Below are 27,694 nucleotides of genomic sequence, written 5' to 3'. Positions count from 1 at the left end.
AGACTGCAAGAACAACCAATCAAATGTATGCAAAAGACTGGAACCTGAACCAGAAATGCACTTTTATATTCCCTCTTCCCTCATGTTTTAGTTGAATTCTAAAACACAAAGAGGAATAAAAACATATATGGTCATCGTGACATTGCTAAAACAACAAATCTAACAGGTGCCTAACACTTTTGCACATTACTGTAATATATACAGTATATTATTAGACACTGTATAGTATTAACGTACCACCCCACATTTATACATAGTTTATTGTAAGCATGTCCTACACCCACTTCATTTTCATAACCACAGAGAAAACAAAACAGATCAGGATTTCTTTTTCCAATATCACTTTTTTTATTATTTAAGCATATATAGCCAGATGCTCAGTCAAATAAAAGTTTGTTTATTTAATCTTATACATAATTGGTGGTCACAGCACACCAAAGTGAGAAAACAGTGCTTGCAAAAGGGTTCAACCCCAGAATTTAAAACATATAATATTCTTCAACTGTTCCCTCAGAAAAGCCAACATAGCAACTCAACTATTGCACTCAGTGTTGAGATAAAGTACCTTCACAACCGTACTCCATTTTGGGGTGATATCATTTTGGTAGGCCTGCTAGCACAGACATCACGTCAACCTTCAGGCAAGGCAAAGCCCACAGCAGGAACACTTTCCTTCACAGAAACAATGTAAATTATGAGAATATTTTGAACTGGTAGACCTACATCAAAAGCCTACACCAGCAAAGAGTTAATGAAATAAAATGACAGTTGTTGTGATCCCCAAACGGCAATGATTATCAATATTTATCTCGCACAGAAACATAAAATAGTCCAAAGTAGATTGAGCGTGTATCTGTTCCATCACAGGATTGGGAAAAAAAATAACTGTGCAAAACACTCAACTGATAACTTCAGCTAAAACTATTCCATGTCACATGAAAGATCACTATTATTTTAGGAATGCATTCTCTTTCTCTCCGGTTCCAGGGGAGCGGTGACCCTTCAGTGAAAGGCGGTCTGCCGGCAGCGCTTGTCCTGGAGGAAGGGCCAGAGCACGTCTCGGATGGCCATCTTGAAGGGAGTGGGCTCCACGCTCAGGCCCAGCAGCTCCAGCCGCGAGCACTCAAGCTGGGCGTTCTGGGGCCGCTGCGCCCCGGCACCCGCAGGCTGCTCCGTCAGCTGGAAAAACACACACACACACACACACACACACAAAGAGACAGACAGACACACACACAGAGAGTGAGTTATTGCAGACATGGCATATTAAAGCATTCAGAACAACCAATGCACCACAAGCTCAAGCTCATAGCACCAAGCTCGTAAAAATGGAGGACCTTGACTGAATTATTTTGTGTGCTAGAGTTTGTTGTTACAACATAGCCACTTAAGATCTCTCAGGTCAAAGTCACAAACAAGTCCCAAGGGCCAAGTTTGAATGTTCACAACCTTCAGCCCTGTGCAAAACACCACTCTCCATTAATACAGCACAACCATCGAGGGCTGTGGACCAGTCTTGGATGATTTTATTAAATGGTGCAATGACTCATATTTACAGGTCAATGACTGTAAGAGAAAATAGATGTGTATAGACTTCCGGTGTAATCCTCCGCCCCTGCACCAACTCTCATAAATAGCAGAGCAGTGGAGACAGTGAGCCAATACAAGCGTTTGGTTTCTTGGTGTTTTGGGCCCCCAACGTTGTCTTCAAGGCAGCGCTGCCTGGAAGGCGCTAGGGTTAGGCATGGGTTAAGTAAGGGATAATCAACGACGCGCCGTGCGTTTATAGGAAAATAATGCACGTTCGAAGTGGTAATAAGGACCCGACGCCGCAGGCGGAGGGGACTTTACACTTTGATAAGTGCATTATTTTCCTATAAACGCACAGGGCGCGGAGTTGATTATCCCGCTTATACCACTGCTACTATCATTTTCGTTTATATTGCCGCTGTCTTAGATACAACGTTACCGTTTTTACCGTTACATTCACATTGGCGAATTGATATTCAAATGTAATAAGCCCAAAAAAAGGCGTGCGGTATATAGAAAAATAATGCACGTTCCAAATAGCGCATCACAATAGGAAATTTGACCAAGCAGTGGTATAAGGTTAGGATAAGGCTTAGGATTAGGTGCCTTGAAGTCGACGGTGACAGCGCTGCCTGGAAGACCGCGTTGGGGGCCCAAAACACCATCGAGCAAGTACTTGGGCACCACATGACATGATAAACTGACCTTTGACCAAAATTGACCTTTTCACCAAGAACACTGTTCTTTTTGAGGAAGCTGAAGGGATTCAGTGCTGACAAATCCCTTCATAAAATGTTTTACTCATCTTCCCTTGAATTCGTTTTTTTTTTTTTTTTTTTTGCTACTTCTGCTATAATCTCCCAGTTTGGCAACCTGAGTGCGACAAACAAAAATAGAATAGGTAAAATTGTTAGGCTACTCTGTCAGGAGATCACTTGCACTAACCTCAACCTGCACTGGGTTTGTGTATGAGGTCAGAGCATAGAGGGTCAGAGCCACACAGAAAGCAATGGCCAGGGTTCATACACATTTCCACCAGAGAATTTCCATGACTTTTCCAGATTTTTTCACAAATTTCCATGACCTTATGTTTCTCAAAACCTCACATCAACTAGTGCTACATTAATAATAGATATGACGCTTGAGATAACGGGATGTTACCTGGAAGGAATGCTCTCAAAACGTAAAAAATTGCCAATCGGTTGTGACGCAAGTGTGAGACATGACCTGCCCAAATGAGATATGTTTCTGAGTTGAATTGGATGAAGCAAATTTCCATGACTTTTCCCAAACTTTTGGGGTGTTTTATGTTTCCCAAAACCTTTCCAGGCCTGGAAATTGGCATTTTCAAATTCCATAACTTTTCCAGGTTTTTTAAAAACGTATGAACCCTGAATGGCCAACACCAACCACCCACTCCACTCTGGTCGGAGGTACACTTTTCAAGCGGGCCACGACTAACAGATACCGAAGATAATTTGTCCCATCAGCTGTTGGGTTTCTTAACAAGTTATAGGTCTACTTGCATTTGTTTATCATTGTTTGTTTACATTCAAACTGGAACATATAAAAATCTTCTATGACAATATGTGATTTTACATTTTGAATATATGTATTATGTCCTTATTTAGGGGCAGCCGTGGCCTACTAGTTAGGGCTTCGGGCTTGTAACCGGAGGGTTGCCAGTTCGATCCCCGACCAGTCCACGGCTGAAGTGCCCTTGAGCAAGGCACCTACGTTCCCTGTGACATCACATTGTCGCGCAACAAGTCGGGTGCGTGGACTGTACCTCACTGCTCCCCGAGTGCCGCTGGTTGGGCAGGCAGCTCACTGCTCTGGATTAGTGTGTGATTCACCTCACTGTGTGTTCACGGTGTGCTGTGTGTGTTCACTAATTGGGTTAAATGCAGAGAACGAATTTCCCTCACAGGATCAAAAAAGGATATATACTTATACTATATACTCATTTATTATCTCATTTTTTACGTTGATTGGGTGTATTTGTGCTGGCTTCTTGCTGTGAACCAAATTGCCCCTAGGGACATTAAAGATGATCCAATTCAATCCAACCATGTGCATATCCAGCTTCCAGTGTGAATCTGTGTGTGCCTGATACAGATTCAGCATTCCATGCATTTCAACATCAACAGATTTTATGGTTAGCATGTGAGCTCCTAAGCAGTAGGTTTATCATATTATGTGTATCAAATTAAGGATATGATAAAAAAAAAATATGTTATGATTCATTCCACAGCCACACTTCTAGAGTTTTGTTCAGTACAGTGTACATCCTACTAAGGAACATTTTATCTTTCAATACTTCTTGAATTCAATAGATTTGATGGCTCATGTGGATGTCCAGCCTAATTGGCAGACTCCCAGCAATCAATGCACTGGCATGCCCTTTTCACATGGAATGGATTTTCAATTCTATATATTTCTGTTTCACTATTCCCGCCGCATATTAGTGTATCACAATAATATCTGTGAGGAAAATTGATCAATACCTCCCTCTACAGGGTAGAGACTGTAAATGCAGGTCTGACTTCATGAAGTGTTTTGATGTAAATTTACCAAAATCATAATTACAGCACAGACGTTTAGATAAACAGAGGGCTGGGCTGGAGGTGAAGAACAACTTAGTGCCATGTATAGGTGTACTACATAGGAACAAATACATTTGAGTTGTTATCTTTAAAAGCATACAAAATACATTGATTCAAAAGAAAGTAATGATACAGAAAAAAATTTGAAAAATTTGGTTGCACATACTGTACGTTATGTGATGGCACACACATTACATCTGTGCTCTGCTGTGACCTACGCTGTGTATTCAGTCTCGCAGCAGAGTCAAATTCATAGCCTTGGAGTTTGAGTCCAGTAGGACGTCGGCATGCTAGTAAGGATGCTAGAAACCATGGGCACTTGCGGTCTATCGCTAGCACATCTCTTAAGGTATCAGGATGTCAAGTAAGGATCACTCAATGCTCAGCACAGCACCCACTGCCCACCATCACACAGCCAAGAGGATACAACAACATGGCCAGGCAGATTCCTATGTCTGAAACTCTGCTGTTGTAATAATAAGCAAGGGAAATGAGACTGAGGAACATGAAGAAATCTTACCGGTATGAGGTGACTGCTGGGTAGATTAAACGCATCTGCAATTGCACACGTGATCTCGTATTTGGTCATCTGCTCTTTACCAGAATAATGGAATATGCCTTGCAATGAGGGCTCCTAGAAGAAAAGGCAAAGATTTTTTTTTAAAAAAGGGAACTTGGCAACTATTTCAACTTAATGATCCTGTTTAGAAATCATTTGGATGATTAACTGATCTGTTCCGGTGAAAGTGGTGACTTTCTCTCCTCCCCCTAGCGTCCCCAGGCTGAAAACCAACCTTGCAACATTGGAACTTACCGTCCCAGTAAGACAAGTGAGAAACAGAGAACTTTAAATCGTTCTAAATCGTGTTTCTTACCTTGTAACATCCACATTGTTCTGCTGAACTTATGCTAACCGTTCCGTAAAGAAATCCATGTGCTCTATCGTTACTTTTTTCACCAGTTAATAAGAAATAGCATGCACACTTTCTCCAGCAGAGGGGGGAAATATAACTAACCCTTTCAAGGGCGGCTTTAATAAAACCAGTCAAGAAAAAATGTGTACTGTGTGTGCACTACACACCAAAGTATGAACCATGTGTATGCAAGTGAAAGCAAAAGAAAAAGTTAAAAGAAGTAAACCTTAATGTGTAATTAAAGACTTAAGTACTATTTGGAGAGGGATTAATAGACCTGGGCCGGGTTTCCCAATTTGTTAAGAAGCTCTTAAGAGTGAAGAACTTCTTAGGAGCGTTCTTAGCGCTGAAGAGTTTCTTAACGAATCTGGGAAACCAGGCCCTGGTACGGTAAGTTGCGATAAGGAAACGGGTAGTCTAGCTGCTTGTTGGCTTCTGATAAGGGGACTCTAGCTGCTGGTGTGTGAAACCCACTGACCTGCTGCCTCCTCTCGGCCATCAGCCTGCAGACGCGGGCCACGTCGTTGCAGTAGGTGGGAAAGCGCTGCTGGCAGTGGTCGATGGTGCAGCTGTCGGCGCCCTCCTGCACACGGTCCCACAGAACGGTGACCGCGCTCTCGTCCACACGCTCCACCTCGCCGTACAGGATGGGCACCCTCAGGATGGCAGCGCCTGGCACACGCCAAAGCAAAACGCTTACATCACACCCACCAGGAACAAATGTCATTATCCAATTAATGACTAGCACACAGCATAACATTCGACACATTGATGGAACAATGTTACGCAACATTCACATCGGAGAGGTTGTAAACAACCACATACACTCACATCACACAATTCAACATAGATTAAGATCAGTCCCAGGGCTCCCTTACATAATAATAATAAAAAGAACAATATTAAAAATAAAAGAAAGCTTCATGAAAATCGCCACCAGATAAAAGAGTGTCTAGTCTACAACTAGCCTCAACGCACAGACGGCAAATAGACCACAAGCCAAACAGACCACTGTTTGGAATTGGATGACAATGTGAAATCAGGAGATGAGGGCAGATTACAGACCTGGGTTATGTCGCAGGACTTCTCGCTCTCCCTCCAGCTTGGATTTGCCATAGAGGTTTAAGGGGTTGGGGGCATCATTCTCCCCGTAGGGAGGGTTACGGCCGTCAAATACATAATCAGTGCTGATGTAGATGAGGAAGATCCCAGCTGTAAGACAATAAAACAACATACACAAAACAGGGTCAGAATGTATTTAGATGTTTTCTTCTCTTTCTAGTAGACAGTGCTTTCAGACTAAAGCTCATGTGCTCAGTGTCATAGTACATACAGAGCAAAACTATTCACTTTCAACACAGTTAGCAAAATAACAATTATGAGAAGACATCTGCAATTAAACAACAGTATGTATGTTGGAGTGTACCAGTATATGCAGAGTGTACCAGATCCTAATATGCCATAAGGACCATCTTGTCACATGCCATCATGTTTTGAGATTAAAACTGGTTCAACTGACCTGCCTCTTTAGCCAGAGTGGCGGACACGTGGACATTGAGGTTGATGGCAGCTTCAGTGTGCCGTTCCACCACATCTGGCCTCCTCTCTGCCGCACAGTGCACAATCACATGGGGCTGGAAAAAAATAATAAAGTATACATGAGTAAAAAGCTACTATATATATATAGTTAGAGAGAGAGAGAGAGAGAGAGAGAGAGAGAGTTGCTTTATATATACAGTATATATATATGTGTGTGTGTGTGTGTGTGTGTGTGTGTGTGTGTGTGTGTGTGTGTGTGTGTGTGTGTGTGTGTATGTATGTATGTATGTATGTGTATGTGTGTGTCTGTGTGTGTCGTATATATTGCATATAATCTTTCTGGGGGATAATACTTGGTGCATGCCCTAACAACATACCTGGAACTGCTGGATTAGGGAACGCAAGGCCTCCTCATCCAGTAAATTGCACTTGAGAAAGCGAGGCCGTGCCCGTGAATAGCCAGTACCCAAAGCATCCCAAGCATTGTTCTGGAACTCTTTATACACAGCCCGTCCAAGTAGGCCTGTGGCACCTGTTATTAGCACACGTCTGTATGGGATGGCCACATTCTCCTGTAAAAAGAACAATCACAATTTCCAACATTCCACCTGTGCTTCAAGTTACTTCAAAGTTGCGCTTACTGAAACTGCCAAGTATCTCACTACACTGTCAGTTTGTCATGCAATTAGAAACAGACAACCTACAAGCACTGAGTCTCTTTATGTAAGAGCAGAAAACACACATGGCACTGCGATTTGCCAATCTGTGATGTGTAATCTGGGATAATCTATTCAGTCAGAAATATCTTTGGTAGCCTACCTATTTCCAGCCTCATTTGCTAGGCAAGTATACACATTTATAATTGAGAGGGAATACTATATAGATTTGGATGTTAATCAAAGTTGTTGTTGTCGTCATTTGTTTACGATTTGATGGAGGAACAACGTGATTCAACCACACAAGAACCTGTGATACTGCACCAAAAATAAACCCATTACATAACACACTCGCAGAATTAGAGTCCACAAAGTATAAGCAATTCTCCTAAAATTGGCATTTCAGCAGCGTAACCCCCGTTGCAGTCGAGCAGACCTAAAGAATGAATGACCCTTTCACGACCACTGCATTGACTATAGGGTGAAGAAACAGGTCCACCCACTGAATATTTACAAACGCCTATGTCCTGTCAATTGGGGTGGCGTATTCCACGGCAGCAAAACACAACTCTCCACTTTCGACAATGTTCGTTCAAACATAAAGTATGGCACATCAACAGTTTAGTTATTTTACTTATTAAACGAAACGTAATGATCACACGACATGCGTTTATTTTTCAATGAGCTGCTAGTTAGCATGCACGTGTTGGTGTACCACCTAAATGATAAAGCTCACCTTTATTAATTCCACGTGCCCTGGAGTAAATAGAATCTTAAGTTCACTTTCCTTCTCACACATTTCTATGTCACGACAATAGAAACTCTCATACCTTCGTAAGAAAAACGATTCAGAAATAACGTTATTTCTGATGCGCAACTGAGTTCAGACCGTCCAGGGGGCAGTCTGAACGGTGCAACGATAACCACCACCAAAACTTCCGGGTGATATTACAAAATTGAACTTCAAAACAAAGGTCTTTCTTTTTTTATCTAAAGTATTGTTCTAACCAACTTTTGTGTATTTTTAGTTTAATATACAACCCATGGTTTGCATGTAGGCTACTGTAAATACATGGCAAAAGAAAGAAAATAATATTGGATTGCATGTTTATTTGATTGGTCATTCACAGCTGTTCGTTAATTACCATCGTCTGTTATGCAGGCAGACAAACAACACAGTTGACACATTGTTCACAATCACCAACTTATTTTCATTAGGGAATAATATTCGTTGTAGGATAGTGTTAATATTGCTGGAGTCTCAGCACCTTCGAGGCGTGTTGAAGTCCCGAAATTCTTCGAGTCTATGCATGGCGGACAAGCATTGTTTTTTGTGTGTGTGTGTCTGTGTTTTTGGTGTAACGTCGTGGTTATAAGTGTCTCTGCTATAGCATTGACAGTATATGGACAAAGTCACCACATCGAGCTTTAAGTACTGATTAAGATACATTTGCGTTGTTTACAGCAGCGCCTGTGCTGCTTTCACAACCATCATGTATGCAATGTATCTACGCAGATTATGATCTTTCTGTTGAATGGATATCAGCTACCTGAAAGCTTTTGGTTTGCAACTTCTATGCATTCTTATTAATCACCGGTTACTACCTACAACATCGAAATGCAATAACCGGGAAGAATAGGAAGCCTATTTTGTATCGCTTTCTGGGGGAATCAGTTTCGATTTGCTCATTGCAAACCGAGCCAGCTCAGAGCTCGTCAGCTAAATTAGCCAATTCGCAAGCATGGAACAAACGAAACTGCACACCTTAAATAAGCGCTTCGGCACAGACCACGATGAAAATTCTAAGCGGACGAGTAGTACGGAGATAACCTCAATGATGCTTCTGGCGTGCAGGACCGTGCAGGACACGAGGAAGTTCCTGTAACTTATACTGTTAACGTTATAGCTAACGACGATAGTCGCAAACGTTACGAGGTATACAACTCCTACACAAATAATTACATTTCAATTGTCTCAAATCAGATGTTACCAGTACTTTGCATTACCTCGAAGTCCGCATATTCATATAAAGGCATATTTCCCTGCACTGGATCAATTCAACAATCCGGATATTTTAGATCAATACTGGGTCATATATTTAGATCAATCATGCGAACCGTGTCTGCGTTACAGTTGCGCATGCACGGGCGGCATCCTGCACGCGAAGCACCATCAAAACAATACAAAGGTATGATTTTCAGAAATGTTTTCCCCTTTTTCCTGTCAAGTAGTCTTACACTAGCAGCGTGATATTACTCCTCACATCAACCCATTTAGAGCAGACTCTTTTATTCGATAGGCTAAAGGGCTGGGAACCCCAGAGGCTACAGAATTAATTCTCCATTAATTTATGTGACTATCACGGTATGTTTCCTTTTCTCAGAATGCTGTGGGAAACCAGTGCTGCACAATCACTGCATACAACAGTGTTTTGAGCAGTGGAACTGTAATGGGAGCACTTTCAGATTATCTTGTTTGTTGTACACAATCGGTTATAAAGACACACAAAACAGGGATATTATAATTGTGCTTTTTATTATTCAATATTTTATTACTCAGTGTACAAACAAATAGAAAAAACAAATAGAGTAACAGGGTGTATAAACTCCCATAGCTCTTGTAACACAGAAGACTGACACAGCCTCCATCCTCCTTACTGTGGTTCACATAAAATTACACCGTAACATCTGCAACTCACCTCAAACCACACCATCATACCTGTACATTAATCCTACTGGCACAAGGAAAAGGTTGCAGCCAACACCATTTTAAAGCTTAAGAGGGACATCTTCAAACCACAGCAAGGTATTAATGCTTCCATCTTACAGATAGCAATCTGACCTATCGACATCAAATTTCAATTGTTAAAATCTGTTGCTATGTGGATTTCAACTCAATCCATCTCACTGTGTGTTTTCTCCACTGGAATTCAAAGAAGAGGATATCCAGACAAGAATTCTCTCAGGGGGTTGAACAACTTGTGTTTTCTCCCGTGTATGTTGGAAACAGCCTGGCCAGCTCACATGTCCATCACAAACTGGCTGTCATCAGCTGCAGAAGGAGAGAGACAAAAGTGAAGGGTCTGGGCTCTCAGAACTTCATAAAGTTAGAGGTCATCGAGACCTTCCTCCACAGAACACGCAATGAACCCATTGCCATATGAGTCATTCCCCTTGTGAGAAATGGGAGCTTTGCCAATCGAGCAAATCAGGTGTATCTCTGTTTACCTTTCTCACTGATTACACTACTCATTCAACCTTGAAACTTGCCATGTACATAGGCCTTCTAGGTCTTCTAAGAATTCATTTATTTGCACAGGCCAAAAGTGCATCTTTTGAAGACGTCAACTTGTGATATATCCTGTACTTAAATACACAGAACATCAACTTGTGATATTTCCTGTACTTAAATACACAGAACGTTTTGAGACAGTGACTTAAAAAGGTTCTCTCACACTGACTATACTGTAGGCTCTCAAAACATATAAACGAAACACAAAACGGGACGTAAAAAATCTATTTTGAATCACTTCTGCCTAAGGCTGTGGTTTGACAACTCTGTGTTGTCAACACACACCTTATGTGCCTGAGCACGTGTGATACCAGTCATGTGTCTGTGAGGCAGCTGGATGGGGAGGGAGAAACAGTCTCACCTGCGACGTCTTTGCCGCTCTCGTCCTGTTCTTCCAGTTTCCCCATGGGGTGCTGCGTGGGCATGGTGACCCCAGGTATCTGGGGTAAACTGGAGGGAGGGGTGCGTGCCAACGGAGAGCTCCTACAGTGCAGCAGGAACTTCCTGTCGTAGATAATTCTGGTTCCTGTTGAGAATTGTTTTTGTTGTTGTTGTTGTCGTTTTTTTGCCTGAGTACAGAATCTAACCATACAGATTAAATTGCAGTAGTTTGCTAAATAATATTATCTCGAGTGACATAGCAGGTATGCAATTCAAATCTGGTTCTTATTCACCAGTCCAGTCCACACATTTTACACATGTCAGTAAAGTGATAAAGTTGTTACACACAGACAGACAGACAGACAGAGAGAGAGGCAGACAGACAGAATCTTTACTGATCCCCAAGTGTAGATACCATCATGCTAAAATGATTACTTCCCTTATGTGACAATCACGTTAAAGGCAAAACATCCCTTTTCTAGCTGAAGTGAAATTGAAGGCTGCACAACAGCATTAGCAAGATAGGATAGTGTACTTGGATTAATCGTGTCTGTTGCCTCAGTATACACAACAAAGACATTTTTCAACAACTGCTTTATCCCAGTTCCTTGGTATATCAGTTTCGCAATTGCTTTAAATCTTCCAGCCATTGCTTCCAAATAAGTTTAGGCGTCCTGCCATGGGACAATAAGCAATCGCCACGAGCATGGCGAGATAACTAACTAAATTGGTACTTTATGCAAGTTCCTTGTTAGGCTGATGGGACTCTTCAGTGTCACGTCTGGTGTCCTTACCTCCAGGTGTCGTGGAGAAGAGAGTTCCTCCGGGAGTCTGACCCAAAGGCTCAGGCAGCTGTGTCCAGTTCTCTGGGTGGACCACTCGACTTGGAATAGGACAGCTTGGGACAATGGTGCCGTTGGAGTACATTTTTGAGCTGAGCTGTTATGAAAACTTCAGAACTACGTCTTTGATGTTATGGATAAATGTTCTTCTTCAACACGCGTAAACTCCGACACCAAACAAATACCTTAGGAGCCGTGCTTTACTTACAGGGAACGTAGGATGCAGACGCAGATTAATGTGCAGAAAACAGAGCACGTGCTGGAGATATAAGAGAACAGCTTTAAAGGGCGGGGCTATATCGGATGTCGCAATCGAGTGAGGTCATTGTTTGTGTATCGTCCTTGTATCTGGTGTGTAAACATCCTTGCACTTCACATCATTCTGCACTTCAGTTTCAACAATCCAACACCTGCTGTCGTTAATGATCACCCTGCCACGAAATATTAATGCACGACTACACACCGTAATCTACAAGAACACACAACTTTTCAAATTCAGTTCTAACTCGTGACCGCTTATTCACTCGTTTAAGGGAAATGTTGACTGCACCTTTTTTTTCTTTTTGTCTTCATACGATAAAAGGCTCACATCAGAGTTGGATTCTAAGGTTGGATGTTACATCATTAGGTTTCAGGTTCTGCTACTCAGATTACAGTGTTATGAAACTGTAAAACTTTGTTGCCAGCCACGTGCAACTGACTTCCTGTTTACTCCCAGAGAGGGTTAAAAGTGTTTAGGCTCTCAAACAGACCTTTGACGTTTTGCAAATCTGTCAGGCATATCACATTATGTTACAGTCATGTTACTTATGAAGTCTGAATATCAAGGTACAACAACTTTAACCAATAGACCAGGTACTTGTCAATTTCATCACTGCCCATCAAAGAGCTAGTTCTTCAGACAAACTAAAGAAACAGATTTGTAGCATATTTAATACAGACAAACAGTACAGTAACCACATTTTTTTTCTCTCTTTTTTTAACTTGATTATTTGGTACATCTAGCTTGGCTTGAATCACTTTAAATGGGACAGTATGCATATATAGATATCTACATTATATAGGCGTATACAGACAAATAGCTATAGAGTGGAAGTCTCTTCCTTTACGGTCCATCAAAGTGGAACCTCTTGCCCTATGCATGCGGCTGTCACACTAAACTCTAACCATCTAATCCTGCTATTTCCCCGCTGACCAACAGTAAGTACAGACACAAAGTAAAACACCCCCAAACCCCATTAACAAGCAGAGTGTATGATCCCACCCCGCCACACACCCCCGCCCCAATGACAGCCAAGACAGCTGATGTTACTGAATATCTTAATGAACATCTTTATTGAATATTAAGGTAAATATTTCACATTAATACAGGCTACATAAAGTAGAGCCACTATACGACATGAAATTTACTCTCATTTTTTAACCCTTTTTTCAGTATGTAAACAATTATACATGTATTTACCTTTCTAAAGGTCTGATTTCTCTCCGTGAGTAATCATCTAGGTCATGGCTGGGTATAAATAGTGCACAGACCTACTGAGCCCTCCAGCCCCACTATACGTGGGCTTCTTATGTCAAAATGGCTATACTATGCAGAGAATGTATCCTGTTAAACAGGCAGTTGGTTTGTTCATAGACAAGAGTAAATGCTTCAAAGCCCACGTCAGAGGTTTTTTTTTTTTTTAATCCTTTCCGTCTTTCTGTCTGTCTCTTTTTTTCAGTCAGGCACATCAAAAGGTGTCTAAGTCAATTTTTAAAGTATAATTTTGTAATTTGGGGATACGCTTAGGTTAAAGTCTTCTGTCACTGTGTAAATCTTGTTTTTTCTAATTTCATTCTTTTCTTTTTCCTACTTTCCTCTCACTGGTCCTACTATTTACCAGCTAGGTTTGTGTTTAGTTGACATGATTCAGGTGTACACTTCCAACATGAGGAGCCCAGGTCCCAGTCCAGACCTGAAATGACAAGATCTCATCAGGAAAACAGCGTCCACAATCCTGCCACACAGATATTGATTTGGGCTACAAAGACAGAAACCAAACCGCTGCTTTCAATGAAATGGCATCTGTGAGAGATTAGTATATTGACACCATTAAACCACATGCTCTGTGACCCACATCCCTGTGAGTGAGTACAAATATGCTTTTTGGCACTGCTTAACTGTGCAAACTATGCACAACAGGGAATTGCTTGCTGAGAGAAAACAATGGCTTGCTTTATCAGACCAAGCTCTGCGGGTCCAAAGCTCCTACCTGCTGAGGATCAGAGTTCTCGGCCGAATTGGGCACCACTTTGAGGATGGGGTTCCACGCAGGGTCGGCGGCATGCAGACCGTTGTACATGGTGCCCCCTGGGGCCTCTGCCAACGGCGGGTGAGGCGGCATCATCGTGTTGCCATACACAGACATGGGCAAACCCTAGAGAGACACCAAAGCCAGAAGAATCGATGAAAATCAACGAACGGGAGAGTCTGTGGCAATTGTTTATTGCTATTACATCATGATATTCTAAGTCGCTTAAAAGTGTTTGCTAGGTAAACATGTTAGTCGGAGATCGGCGACGCTGTCGAACCTTGGGGAAATCCATGTAGTTGGTGGGCACGGGCTGGTGGAAGGTGTTGGATGGGGCCACGATGCCCGTGTCGTCACGCTCCATGGTCTGGTGCTGGGAGAAGGCGGACTGGTCAGCCAGCTGCTGGGGCATCATGTGCCCTCCCATCAGCGGCTGTGACCACCCAGCCATGGGCTCTGCAAAGGAGAAGAGACCAGGGAGACGCCACATCAGAACACATTACCCACTCAATCTACTGCAGTACCAAGGACACTAATTTAAATGACAGGCAAAGGACAAAATCCTGGCATAAATAAAGCTCTAAAAGTCTGACCGTGTCATTATAAACCCCCCCTACTACAAACTGCACTACTGCCAAAACGTACGGTAGAGTGAACGTCCATCTATCAATCTGTAACTCACCAGTGGCGCTGCCCACACCAAAGGACCAGATGCCTCCCTGCCCTACATTTGGCGTGTAGCTGGCGGGCAGGATGGTATGGTTGACCGAGCCGGTCTGCCGTATGCGGGCCAGGCGCTCTGTCCCGATGGGCGGGGGCACTTTACGGTCCTGCTGGCTGGCACTGCTGATGGCCTTCGGTGGCATCTGCGGCATGACGGCAGCCGTGCAGAGAGGAGACGCGTTCCCCGTGGACACGGAGGGCACCGGAGACTCACCTAATGGCACACACAGAGACAAGAGAGCACGAGGGTGATTCACGGGGACTTAACGACGGGCACTTTGGGAGGCATTTTTCTGGGCTACTGTTCCATTAGTAAGGTTAATGATGGATAGATGGATAAATGGGTGGTTGGATAAATAAATGACTAGATGACAGGACAAATGGATGGACAGATGAATGAATGGATGGATGGATGGATGGATGGATGGATGCCCTTGCCTCTGATTCTCTTGCAGGAGGACGAGGCGCCCCAGGGGAGGGGGGAGAAGTGCTGGCGGCTGAAGGAGGGGGGGCCCACCGGGGCCGAGCCCTGCAGGAACACTGGGCTGCCCGTGATGCTGGTGGTGTAGCTGGTGAGCGCCGTGGAGGACGACATGCCCGAGGAGCCCGTGGGATCCACATGGTGCATTCCTGAGTGGACACAGAAGGCACGTCACATGTTCAGTGAGCACTCCACCACCGAGACACATTCATATGCAAGCGTACATTTCAAAACTCTTATCAGCTATGCGCAAAAGTCTACGATTCTGGATTAATCAAAAAGGCTGTGATAACGGACGATATTTTAACTGAAAGACAGAACTGGCTGTTACTGAAATGGCAGGTCTAAACTATGTTGGTGATGGCACTTAAGATGTGATCTAATCTACAGTACAGCAGAATAATAACAATATGATCTGTTTTTGCAGTAATGGAGGATTGCAATTTACTGACAGAGGTTTCATTCTAATCATGTGATTTTTAGAGTGGGGGCTGTTAACATCTCTCACCAATGGGGCTGTGTGTTGCCATCTTCTGGGGGGCACAACGGTAGCCTGGCGCCTTGGAGTTGTCTCCCTGGTTCATGACACCGTCCAGCTGTCCAGCATCGTCCACGTAGGCGGGCTGGGCGTTGTAGTTCTGCTCCGGAGGCGTCCGGTTGGGCAGCTGACAGCCGCCCCACACCTGATTGTGGCCCACCTGGTTGCTCTCGAAGATGCTCCCAAAGTGATTGAAGAGGTTGTTGGGGCCGAAGTTTGGCGGCATCTGGGCTTTAGCTCCGTGGGGGTGCATGTGGGAGCCGTTCATCATGCCCACGTTGTGGGTGGAGGTGGGGAGTGGAGGGGGCACCATGCGAATGGGCGACTGGTTGGGCTGAGGCTTGTGCAGCTCCTGCGGGGGACCCGGGGGCACAAACACGGCCTGCTGCTCCTGCATGGGCACCCCGGCGCCGATGGGGTAGACGGAGGCGGCGTTCTGCATGCGGTGCGGCGCGCCAGGGGCAGACGTGGCGTAATGGGACGCGGTGGCGCTCATGCTGGTGTGGATGCTGTTGTGGGTGCTGGTGGGCATGGGCCGAGAGACCGGCAGCGGAGCGCAGGCCTGGGAGACGGCGACGGAGGCCGAGTCGGCAGCCGAGTAACCCGAGGGCATCTGCTGCCGGACGTCTCCCTGGGTGGGCTGGGGCGTCGGGGAGGAGCGTAGGGGCGCAGGGGCGACGGGACCATCCGGTTGGGTGGAGGCAGCGGGTGTGGACAGCTCGGCCAGGGGCTTGTCTTTGCCGTTGGAGAAAGTAGGCTCCATCTTGCTGGGCGTGGGCTGCTGCTGCTGCTGTTGTTGTTGTTGTTGTTGATGATGATGTTGTTGTTGATGTTGTTGTTGTTGCTGCTGCGCAGGGGAGGTGAAGGAGGCGGGAGGGAGAGGCGGGGTCCTGCGCACGGTCGGGGCGAAGGTCACGGGCGTGGTGGGCGTCTGGGCAGCTTGGACGCTGCTGGCGGCTGGGGCTGTGACCGCGGGCGGCTGAGCGCTCCCGGCCTTGGGCTCGGCGAAGAGCTGCTTCCTGGCGGAGGAGGGCGTGTGTGTGACCAGGGCGGCAGACGTAGGCGGAGCGGCCGCGGAGACGGGCGTGGTGGGGGTGGTGTTGACGCCGACGACGGAGGGAGACGCGTGCTCGGGATGCCCGCTGCCCACGGGCGAGGGCCGAGGGGCGGTCGTGCCGCCGATGCCGCCGTTGTGTTTGGGTGAGCCGCTGGCGCTCCCCGGGCTCACGGGGCGCACCGGGAACGGGCCCCACGTGTTGGCCGAGGGCGTGAAGGTGCCGCCGAACTGCGCCATGGGCAGCCGCGGGTGGCGGATCTGCTGCATGGCCAGCAGCGCCAGCTGGGGGTGCGTGTAGGCCAGCGGCAGCGAGACGAACGGAGGCCGCACGCCTGACGCCGACGTCATGTTCTTCCCCAGTTTGCCCGCTTGCTGGGCGTTGGCGGCGGCCGCGGACTGGAAGGACAAGGCGGAGGGCGGCACGGCGGGGGGCAGCCCCCTGGAGCTGGCCACGGTGGTGCTGGAGGCCGTGGAGGTGGTGTGCGTGGAGCCCATGCGGGTGCTCGTGCCGGGCTGCCGGATGTGGTTGCGCGGGATCAGGTCCTCCAGCTCCTTGGCCGGGTCCTGGATCAAGGCATTGATCAGCTGCACGGCATGTCGAGTGGACTCTGTGCCTCCCCTAGAGGAACAGAAATCATAACAATGATAATCATATACAGAGCCTGTAGTGCTACCAACGCTTCAGATCTGACAACTGAACATGTAGAGTAAACTACAGGGCTGATAGACAGGAAATGATCTGTGCCTGAAATTATCAAATACATTCAAAGACAATATACTGTAGAGAACAGCTTCCTGACATCATACATAGCCGAGCTCAGGCCTGAATTCAGGCACCACGCCTGAAACTATAACTGCACTCGTATCGAGCCTTTCAAGAAATCCAAGGATGAGTCAGAACAATATTAACTATGAACGTGCTCATTATCTTATTCCAATTCGTAAGGCGGAATAATGGAATAATGTTGCAACAAATGCATTAAAACAGTAAAGAAAGAGTGATAGCAATAGGATGGATTTTTACCTGATTGTGATCATTCTCTCCCCGTTCTTGTCCTTCTGTTTGTCCACGTCGATGTGCGCGCCCGTCACGTCCTGGATGGCCGTGATGTTGCAGCCTCCTCTGCCCATGATGCGGGAGACTACGGAGGCCGGGACCGAGAGCTTCTTCGATCTGGAGACAGAGCAACTGTCAGGACAGTTCATCAATTACTGAGTCTCATAGCCATCACATCAAATCACATCACATCACATCACATAAATAAAAAAGAATCTGTGCTGCCAAAACGAATTTCTCATTTTAATGAATGCAAAAAAAATCATACATCTTAACTAGAGACAAACTGTCTTTAGCACGTTGACTGTTCTCTCTACTACTAGAGAGTAGTAGTTCTCTCTACTACTATACTACAATCTTTTTTGAGACCAAAACTACTTTGTACGTTTTTAACTATTTTTCCACCATAATCGTTCTCAGCTTACCTGCGAACAACTTCTTTCCAGCCGTCCTCTCGCTTCTGACCCCTTTTGGGGCTGGTGAGGTTCATCTTGTTGTTTGGTGAGGTGATGGGCAGTGAATTTGTCTTCACAGATGAGAACGAAGAACTGTGAGACTCCACATCATGGACCCTGGGGAAATACAGCGTTGTGTTTATACAGTAGAAGGGTAGCACTATGCCCAACAGCGTATTCCCAATGGGCTTGTGCCTCATCAGTTCATTTTATGGTCTAAATAAAAGGTAATAATACCTGGAGCAGCTTTTTGAGCATTGCCTGGCAACCGCAAAACACATAAATGCCTACACATGCCTACTGATGATTCAAGTTCTGCAGAAAACAGTAATTACCCTTTATCTATGAGATTGTGCCAGAAAAACAATATTTCCCCCGCAGCATTGCTCAAAAGGCTGCCTTGTTGTGTATCATCAACTTATGACTCACTGATGTTTTGTAGCGCTAGCACCAATGCTTCAGATTTGACTACTCTACGAATAGGGTACACCGCCTTACTTTTGTGGCTTAGACGGGGTGAGCTTCTCCTCTCTGGAGATCTGCATGGTCAGGCCGTGGTGCTTCTCCGGCGGAGACTGCATCTTGGCCGGACCCGGGGGAGCGGAGGAGGAGGAGGAAGAGGAGGAGGAGGAGAATGAGGACGAAGGGACGTCGCTGAGCTCGTGTCTCTTGCTCCCGCCGCCGCTGCCGCTACTGCTCTCGCTGTTGCAGTCGCCGCTGTCCAGGTTGTCCGAGTCGCTGGTGCCGCCCGGCGCCCCGCCGCCCCGAGGCTCGCCGTTGATCTTGTTTTTGTCGGCCTTCTGCTGCGCCGGCGCCACCTGCGGGTCCTGGAGGATGATGGGCTCGTTGACGCCGCCGCAGGGCGCCTCCTTCAGCTTCTTGTTCTTGTTCTTGCGGCCGGCGCTGGGCATGGTGGTCAGGCTGGCGCGCTTCTTGCCGAAGGCGGAGGTGAAGGTGGGCGAGGTGGCAGAGATGCCGATGGTGGTGGTGGTGGTGGCACTGGGGGGCTCGATGGGCACCTCCGCCTCTGCAGAGAGACACCATGGAACACACAGCGCCGATTAAAATCAGGACACAGCAAACGTTGGGACAGATTAAGACTAACACATGACGACGCATTAAACAACATTACAGAAAGGAAGGGCTGGCAGACAGTTTGGTAACCTAGCAACAGTAAACACCTAAAGAATACACACTGGAAATGAGTTTCTGGGCAATGGTGGAGGGTTTTAAGGGCCCCTGAGAAAGATAATGGAATGATTACAATTTTGCAGATTTGCAGATGGAACTCTAGTTGGTCTTTTAGGTCTCTTTAGCATTGCTGTACAAACTTAGTGTACTGTTGGGTTTTGCTACCTTTTAGGGAGACCGCCCCGTGAGAGGAGGAAAAAAGCTACAAACCTTCTGCGGAATCTTTCTCCTCGTCCTGCACGTCGAAGGTCTCCTTCACCTTGGCCTCCTCCTCCTCCATCTTCCGCTTCTGCTCCTCCTTCTTCTTCTTGCGCTTCTCCTTGCGTTTCTCTCGCTTCGCGATCAGGGCCTGCTTCTTACTCTCCTCGCGTGACTACATACACACAAAGCACAGAACCATATAACTCCAATACCGCATTTTTCATGGAGTTTTGCTATGAAATTGGCATTTTCCAATATTGCATTTTTCTCGCATAATGCCTTCCAATGGTCTAGTCTAGTTCTGTCTAGGAGTCTGCAAACACTGTTGACAGTGTACTTACTTTCTCCAGGTCAAGTTCTTTGAGGAGGATACAGGCGTTCTTGTTGGCCTCTGCCGCCTGTTGGTCCTTTGCTTTGACGATGGTCTCCATGCACTGGTGGCATTTCTTCAGCAGCTCCTGCAACGTGGGGAGCACGCAGCAGGTTTACAGCCAAGCCCAGAAGCCATGAGCACACAGCACCCACAGGCCCCCCCGTTTACATAATCCACTATTATACAGCACAATGTATGCTATGTAAACTATGGGAGGGGAATGTAAAGGATGAATACAATGACTGTATGTATATACCTTATCCGCAATTGTAGCGATGTATCTCATGCACTCTATGTCAGAGGGGAACTGGTTCACCTCCTTCACCAAGTATTGCACAACTTTCACGTGGCCCTGAAAATGAGATCAACAGGTTAGGTCTACAGCTAGGTGGCAGTGTGCCCACACATAATTTGGGATAGCATCGTCTAATGTGTACATAGTTTCTCTTAGCTAGAGCTTTCTGGTGGTACCAGAGAGGAGTCGATAGACATGCCAGACAGACAAGTCTCACCTTGCGGAAAGCGGCCATGAGGGGGGTGATCTTGCGGTTGTCTGCAGCGTCGACATCAGCACCGGACTGCTCTAGCAGCTGGACCACATCAAAATGGCCGCCGTTCGCAGCGAGCCATAGGGGAGTGTTCCCCTTCTTATTACGAACGTCAATGTGGGCCCCTCTGCAAAGGCGGAAGGAGAGGAATTAAACATGTAACTTTGAAGCCTGACGCAGTCATGCTCAATTCTAGTCAGAATTTGAGTCTAATGCTGCTCCATTGGGATGTGATTATGTGCTTCAAACGGGAAAAATGCCTCTGCACTCAATTGGATACACCTAACCAATCAGAGCAACGAGATAGTCTACAGTGGATCCTAAACCAAAACATCCTTCTTTTCGCTGTTTCAGTTTTGCTTTTGAACGTTTTTGCACTGTCAATAGGCATCATGTAGCCACAACAGACACAACCATGACATCTAAATGTAAGCTATAGCTTCTCTAGTGACAACGACTATTTTACGTAAACAAAATATTGCTATGTCCATCATCGAATAAAGCCCGCCCATACAATTTGATTGGTGATATTGACTTCTCTGGTTCAGGCATAGCTGCCTCCCATTGGAACAAGTCCAGACCGAATTCCCCGACCTCAAATTTTGTGGCCAGGGTTATCGGGCTGGCTTCCAGGCTAGCAATCTTGAGCAACCTGTACCAAAACCACAGGGCATTAACACAGGGCACAGTATGTTTGTATCAAACTTCAATGTTTATGCGATGGGAAATGAACTGACCTGATGATGAGAAGCTCACAGAACTTGTAGTGGCCCTTGTCTGCCGCGATGGTGAGAGCCGTGTCCCTGGAGGAGGGGACTGGAGGGGCGTTCACATCGGCACCCTTGTCCAGCAGCACCCGGCCCACCTCCGCATAGCCACCCGACGCTGCCTCCATGAGCGGAGTTAGACCCGTCTACGAGAGGAGGCATATGAGGACTGTGAGGTGACTGGCTGCTACAGACCTCTTATGATTCCGACAAGTCGTTTATTACGCACCAAGAGAGAGATCTCAGCTGACATGTTAACTGCCAAACATACATCAATCTGAGAACTTTTGTTAATCCAAGACTGGATGATGACTGGAGACTTGCGAGAGGAAGGTGGTGAGAGAGCGCAAACGGCAGTCCACATTGCTACCGACAGTTAGCGCTAATAGTAAAAATTACAGTTGTCTTTACGGATATAGTCTGCAGTGTGGCCAGGCATTAAAACAAGCCCAGCGGGGGGGGGGGGGGGGGGGGGAGAGGGTACTGAGGTGAAACGGGCATTAAGGCTGACCTTGGCGCGGTGCTCCACGTTGGCCCGGCGATCCAACAGCAGGCTGACCACCTCGGCGCGGCCCTGGAAGCAGGCCAGCGTGAGCGCCGTGTTGCGGTTGGTCTCGATCTGGGCGTTGATGTCCGAGCCCATGTCCAGCAGCAGCTTCACCGCTGGCACGTGCCCGTTCATGGCCGCCAGCATCAGAGGAGAGATGCCCAGCTTACTGCCCGTCCTGCAGGAGAAACACTCAACTTTAATGATCTCTCTACAAACCTCCATTTATGCCAATTTTGTTAAACATAATGTTATCATGATGATTACTGAGGGGTTTTATTATGAGTACAGTCATCATGATGATGATAACGATGACGATGATGATTATGATGATTATTAGATTATTATGTGCAGTAGTGCCAATAGCGCCATAAAGCATTTAGTAAGTAGCGCAGTAAAAAGTGCAGTAAAACCCATCATTATCAACTTGATCAAAATGAACATGGCAAATTCTCACTGAAAGCAATGGAGCGTTTCTACTAACAAAAATGTTAATGACAATAATGGTGGATAAAAATGTTGGACACAAATGCTGCATGAGTCCACTCATTTAAATGTCAATCTATGCTGTGTTCACCAGCCAATATTAAACCTACGCATCATAGTCTTATCCCACTCAGTTATTGTTACCTTCAATAACGTCACGTCAGAACAGAGGGGCAACTTTTCAGATGAGACGACCTAAACTGATAGAAGGGTGTCTGATGCATGCTGACAGTTAGACTGGCAGCTGGATGCCTGGGGCGCGCAGGGGGCTGGGGAACAGAGGGCTGGGGGGGGGGGGGCTTAGTCATGGTACCTGGAGTTAATTTCTGCTCCAGCGTTCAGGAGGATCTTGATGATGTTGACGTAGCCTCCCGAGGCTGCCAGGCTGAGGGGCGTGTAGTCGGACACGTTGCGGTGCTCCTTGTTGGCCCCACGAAGCAGCAGCAGCTCCACCACCTGCCACAAGCAAGACAGGAGTGAGCCACTTTATAAAGCTGGTCTCCAATAGCTTTTAACTACAGTGCAATAACATGGCGATGGATATGGAGAGACCACATGTCATATGGCATGACCTGAGATGTACTCTCTATGTGTGTGTGTGTGCGTGTGTGTGTGTGTGTGTTGCGAGAGAGAGAGTGCACACCTCCTGTCGCCCCCCGGAGCAGGCCAGGGAGAGAGGTGTGTCTTTGGTTCTTTCGGACTGGGCCTCGATGTCCCCTCCTTTATCCAGCAGGATCTCCACAACACCAACATGTCCTGCTGTGGCAGCCAGGATCAAAGGGGTGAAGCCTGAAACAGGAGAGAGAAGATTAGGACACACATAGTCAGTAGTCAGTCAGACACACACACACACACACACACACACACACACACACACAAAAGGACAGACAGACAGACATTCAGCACAACACACACGCGCACACAGGATCTCACACACACACACACACACACACACACACACACTGATGCTTACCCTTCTTATCCCTGTGCTCGATATTGGACCCATGTGTGATGAGCACTGATACCAGCTCCTCATGGCCTCCAGCACATGCCAGTGTGAGCGCTGTGTCGTGATTGCTCTCCGTCTAGTCCACAAAAACACACACACGCATTTAGCTGAACCCAGTGTCCTTGAGAACTACCAACACATTGCTAAGGTTATTACACAACTTTGTTTTGGGCTACTGAAACATGGTAAAAAAAAAAAAGGTATCTCATACACATCAGCTAGTACACTGTAAAAAGATATCAGATAGCCGATTTGACAAAAGCCCTCTATGTATTCACATGACCTGTTCTGTTGACCATAAGAACTGGATAACAGGAGCAACATGCAGCAAAAGTTCAAGCGGTGCTTATCATTCTTTAAATGTTTTTATTGGTCTATTTTGCATGGAATGACCGCTGCCTTCTAGTTCTTAAGCCAGATTCTCAGATCTTGGAAAGATAATGCCGTTTAATTCTGATAATGCTGTTTGACAAACCGCAGGAAATAAGATTTAAGTAGGATAGTGTGTTGGTAAAATAACTAGATACAGTCTAGCTGTTTGACTGACTTTGCCAGAAATAAAGCATTTGTTCTAGAGTTCCTAAATATCTAGGAGTAATCAGTATCAGGTGTACAGCCTTGTGATTGTGGTGACATTACTCAAACAAGTCATGCAAGTCATGCAAGTGTGCCACTGTTCCACAGGACGGGGGTTGAGGGGATCTTACGTAGGCGTCGATGTCCACGGTAGGGTAGAGGGCCATCACAGAGGGCGACGTGGCGCTGATGGGTGCCTGTCCTGGGTGCTGAGGCGTGGGGGAGGTTGTAGTGTCGATCATAGGCACTCTGCTACCCACTGCTGCACAGAGGTGAATGGGTTAGGAGCGCAGCCAACAACACTGGACCAGGTCATGCTACTGCATATAGGTCATTTAAGTATGGTGTGTGACATCTATACAGATTTATCTATATATCAGATTTATGAAGAGCACAGCCAACAACACAGGACCAGGTCATGCTATAGGTCACTTAGGTGTGGTGTGTGATATCTATACAGATTTATGAGGATATGTTACTTCAGAGGTTAAGGTACATCAGTGCTGCTAGCTTTGAAAAACTCGTCATCCAAATGCCTTGCACTAGCAGGGTTATTAGGACCTCCCTCCATGCTAGTACAAGGGTTCCCTGAGTTCTGATGCTGTCTGTCATGTTGGCTGCGGGGGTCAAGCTAGAGCCACGTCTGTAAGCATCAGACGGGGAAACGATGACCCACCTGCCATGATGTCGTCCAGCGTGTCGGTGAGCGTCTGCGCGGGCGAAGCGACCATGAGGCCGTCGGGCACCTGGCTGAGGAGGCCGGTGCCCAGCTGCTGCCCCAGCATGGCCCTCTGCAGCTCGGGGCTGCCGCCGTCCACGGCGCACGGGTACTCCATGCCGCCGCTGCTGGCGAAGTCGGTGGACTGCTGCGTGGCCAGCGGCTGGATGGGGACGAAGCTGGACGCCGGCAGCGGGGGGGGCTGCAGCTCCTGCAGCTCCTGCAGCTCCTGCAGCTCCTGCAGCTCCGGGGAGGACGGCTGCTGTGGCAGCGCGGGAGGAGGAGGGGGAGGAGGGGGAGGCGGCGGCTGCTGGGACGACTCCCGGTAAAGGATCGTGTCCACCTGCGGGAGTTTGGGGTACTCGCCGCCGACGACGTCGCCGGCCTCGTCCCCGTCCGCCTCCTCGTCCTCCAGCTCCTCCACCTCGTCGTCGTCGATGGGCGGGATGAGGTTGCAGTAGTCGGGCTGCCCCTCTCCGTCCAAGGCGACGCCGGTGGCGGTGTCGTCGGTGCCCAGCTGGGGTGGTTGCCCGGGCAGGGGGGCGCCAGGCTCCTCCGCCCCTGCCGCCGGCCCGGCCTCGCCCTTGGGCCCCTTGGCCTCCATGTACTCTTTGGTGAACTGCTGCTGCGTCTTGAGCTGCAGCTGGCGCTCCACCTTCTGCAGCTCCTTGAGGATCTTCTTCTTCTTCTGCAGCTGCTCCTCGCGGCTCTTCTTCAGCTCCTCGATCTCCTCGATCTTGTCCTTGGTGAGCGGCTCGCCCTGGATGAGCTCCAGCGACTGGAGCTGGGCGCGCTCGATGGCGCTGATGCGCTGGCCCAGCTCGTTGAGCTTGCCCTCCGTCTCCTCCACGATGCACTCCAGCGGCTGCTGGTACGGGTGGAAGGGCTGCAGCAGGTCCGCGTCCAGGCCGCCCGGCGTGCTCTGCAGCTGGGCTAGCCGCTGCTTGGACATGCCTGAGGAGAGGGGAGAGAGAGGGGGGGAAACAATTACAACTTACAGACTTACAAATTAGACTGATAGATCTGTCTATCTACTATACCATCACAGGGGTTACGGTTTAACATATTATTGTTGTATGATTATATAATGTGATTTTTTCTGATATCAGCAGTGCAAAGAGCATATACTAAACTTATAATGAAATACAAAAAAGATGACAAAGGGTCCGGCTTCAGAAAGTAAAAGTCCGACCACATTTCATTTTGGTTCCAACCATTCACTAAATCAGCTGATTCTAACTAGCATAATTCTTAAAGGTGCTCTAAGCGATGTTGGGTAACATCACTTCTGTTGACGTTCAAATAAAACGAGAGAGCTAGCACTCACTCCCCGGGAACTGAAACTCTCCTTAATGCGCATCTCATCTGATTGACTGGAACAGTTTGTTATGTTTTTATGGTCCAGGTTGGACCAAGCTGTTTTACAGTGTAAAAAAAAATGTTTTAGCTTAAAAACACCGGCATCACAACATCACTTAGAGCACCTTTAAGCCAGGTTGATTAGCTAATGTGTTGGGCGCACAGGTAGAACCAATACATGGTAAGGCCTTTTACGTTCTAAAGCCAGACTGTTACATTTCTAATTTAAAGGGGATGAAGCATCTCATGTGTCCTCCACCCACCTTTGCTTGAGACAGGCGAAGAGCTGGATGGAACTCTGTCTGGTTCCTGGGGAGGCACCACCATGGCCAGGGCCTGGAATGGAACTCTGGGGGCCTGAGAAACAGACGAGGAGGAACTCGGGGTCATAAACAGGGCTGTGGATTGGCAGGATTCTAGTGATACTCTATACCATCACAGGGGTAACGGTTTAATATTTTATTGGTATATTATTATATATAGTGATATACTGTGTTTTATTCTGATATCAGCAGTGATGACATAGCATCACAAGACAAATACTCAAGCGTATCAATATTCCTTTTTACATCCCTAACCAAGTAGTTAGTTGCAAAGGTATTCCAGTAAAGCCATTTTTTTGGTGCTCACTGAAGTCCCGGACTGCAGAAAAGGTCACAGCCACACTTTACATAACACCCTCGGAAATATTTACCTGGCAACCACATCTGTTTCCATTACCCAGACCTGTCACCAGGTGCCACTGTTCCGGCCGTTAGCTCTAACACTAATACTACCTTAAGCCACTTAAAAACACCATTAATCTTGGACCCATGTCCTCAGCAGGCTAGAGTAGAGTAGGCTGTGCTCCTACAGACACGTGGTCCTCACCTGGGACGCGTCGTGAGAGGGAGGCGTGAGCTGGGACATCTCTGTGGTGGGGACGTTGTTTGGGTAGTCCAGGAGGTAGGACACCACGTTAGTGTGGCCACCTTTAGCAGATTCAATCAACATGGTGGAGCCATCCTAACAAAACACAAACAAAAAACACAACAGTTAAAACGGTCTCGCTTCTGTGAGTCAGTTCAAACAGGGTTCCAACTGAGAATGGAGTAAGAACTCATCCCTATTCATTTCTCCTTTACTGTACATCCCTACTAAAGTGTGCTACATTTCTTGCAAGTCTCTTTCTTTACTTCCCCTAAGTGAAACACATCATCTCTGGGCATTGCTTTCCTCTCTTTTGTTTAAATTAATTCATTAATCTGCACAAAAGTACACATATAACACTTATAACACTAGTCACACTATCCCTATTTGCATGTGGTTATTTGTTCTAAATCATCCGTGTCAGCGGAGGTGGGGAGATGTGCGGAGGGTGAGCTGTGAGCTGTGGGCACCTTCAGTCTGTGCGTGGGGTCGGCTCCGTGAGCCAGCAGAAGCTCCACCACGGCCAGGTGGCCTCCGGCGCAGGCCAGGGACACCACTGTGTGGTCATTATTAGCTGTGGCCCTGTTGACATCCGCACCTGCAGGCAGGCAAATACACACACACACACACACACACACAGAAAGGCAT

General features: G+C 46.9%; 3 protein-coding genes across 4 annotated transcripts in view; all 3 read right to left on the bottom strand.

The window, feature by feature from the left end:
• Positions 1 to 377: 377 nt before the first annotated feature.
• mat2b (methionine adenosyltransferase 2 non-catalytic beta subunit methionine) lies at positions 378 to 9,355 on the bottom strand. 2 transcript variants are annotated; one of them, XM_062536777.1, is made up of 7 exons: positions 9,253 to 9,355; positions 6,967 to 7,161; positions 6,570 to 6,684; positions 6,116 to 6,262; positions 5,529 to 5,722; positions 4,657 to 4,770; positions 378 to 1,179 (listed from the first exon to the last, which is right to left on the bottom strand). In XM_062536777.1, the coding sequence occupies exons 1-7, from the start codon at positions 9,280 to 9,282 to the stop codon at positions 1,003 to 1,005; spliced, it is 972 nt and encodes a 323-aa protein (XP_062392761.1). In that variant the 5' UTR covers positions 9,283 to 9,355; the 3' UTR covers positions 378 to 1,002. The 2 variants fall into 2 exon arrangements, with proteins under 2 accessions (XP_062392761.1, XP_062392760.1); XM_062536776.1 differs by lacking the exon at positions 9,253 to 9,355 and adding an exon at positions 7,982 to 8,153.
• A 407-nt stretch (positions 9,356 to 9,762) lies between these two features.
• LOC134080363 (eukaryotic translation initiation factor 4E-binding protein 3-like) lies at positions 9,763 to 12,045 on the bottom strand. Its single transcript, XM_062536774.1, has 3 exons — positions 11,713 to 12,045; positions 10,899 to 11,063; positions 9,763 to 10,297 (listed from the first exon to the last, which is right to left on the bottom strand). Exons 1-3 carry the CDS (start codon positions 11,843 to 11,845, stop codon positions 10,266 to 10,268), a joined length of 330 nt encoding a protein of 109 aa, XP_062392758.1. The 5' UTR covers positions 11,846 to 12,045; the 3' UTR covers positions 9,763 to 10,265.
• Positions 12,046 to 12,675: 630 nt separating this feature from the next.
• ankhd1 (ankyrin repeat and KH domain containing 1) overlaps positions 12,676 to 27,694 on the bottom strand; it is a 31,066-nt gene continuing 16,047 nt past the window's right edge. Inside the window, 25 exon segments of the mRNA XM_062536775.1 lie at positions 12,676 to 13,715; positions 14,013 to 14,177; positions 14,332 to 14,507; positions 14,734 to 14,988; positions 15,213 to 15,404; positions 15,764 to 16,535; positions 16,538 to 16,574; positions 16,639 to 17,469; positions 17,875 to 18,024; positions 18,333 to 18,479; positions 18,861 to 19,389; positions 19,764 to 19,926; positions 20,096 to 20,212; positions 20,384 to 20,479; positions 20,640 to 20,802; positions 21,413 to 21,588; positions 21,954 to 22,167; positions 22,789 to 22,931; positions 23,119 to 23,264; positions 23,449 to 23,560; positions 24,192 to 24,322; positions 24,737 to 25,732; positions 26,401 to 26,494; positions 27,008 to 27,142; positions 27,517 to 27,644. Coding sequence (XP_062392759.1) covers positions 13,656 to 13,715; positions 14,013 to 14,177; positions 14,332 to 14,507; positions 14,734 to 14,988; positions 15,213 to 15,404; positions 15,764 to 16,535; positions 16,538 to 16,574; positions 16,639 to 17,469; positions 17,875 to 18,024; positions 18,333 to 18,479; positions 18,861 to 19,389; positions 19,764 to 19,926; positions 20,096 to 20,212; positions 20,384 to 20,479; positions 20,640 to 20,802; positions 21,413 to 21,588; positions 21,954 to 22,167; positions 22,789 to 22,931; positions 23,119 to 23,264; positions 23,449 to 23,560; positions 24,192 to 24,322; positions 24,737 to 25,732; positions 26,401 to 26,494; positions 27,008 to 27,142; positions 27,517 to 27,644 — 6,128 coding nt within the window. The 3' untranslated portion in view covers positions 12,676 to 13,655.

This window comes from Sardina pilchardus, chromosome 5 (assembly GCF_963854185.1).
Source record: "Sardina pilchardus chromosome 5, fSarPil1.1, whole genome shotgun sequence".
NCBI lineage: Eukaryota > Metazoa > Chordata > Actinopteri > Clupeiformes > Clupeidae > Sardina > Sardina pilchardus.
The sequence above is the reverse complement of the archived record's forward strand: the minus strand, read 5'-3'. Positions and strand labels throughout refer to the sequence as shown.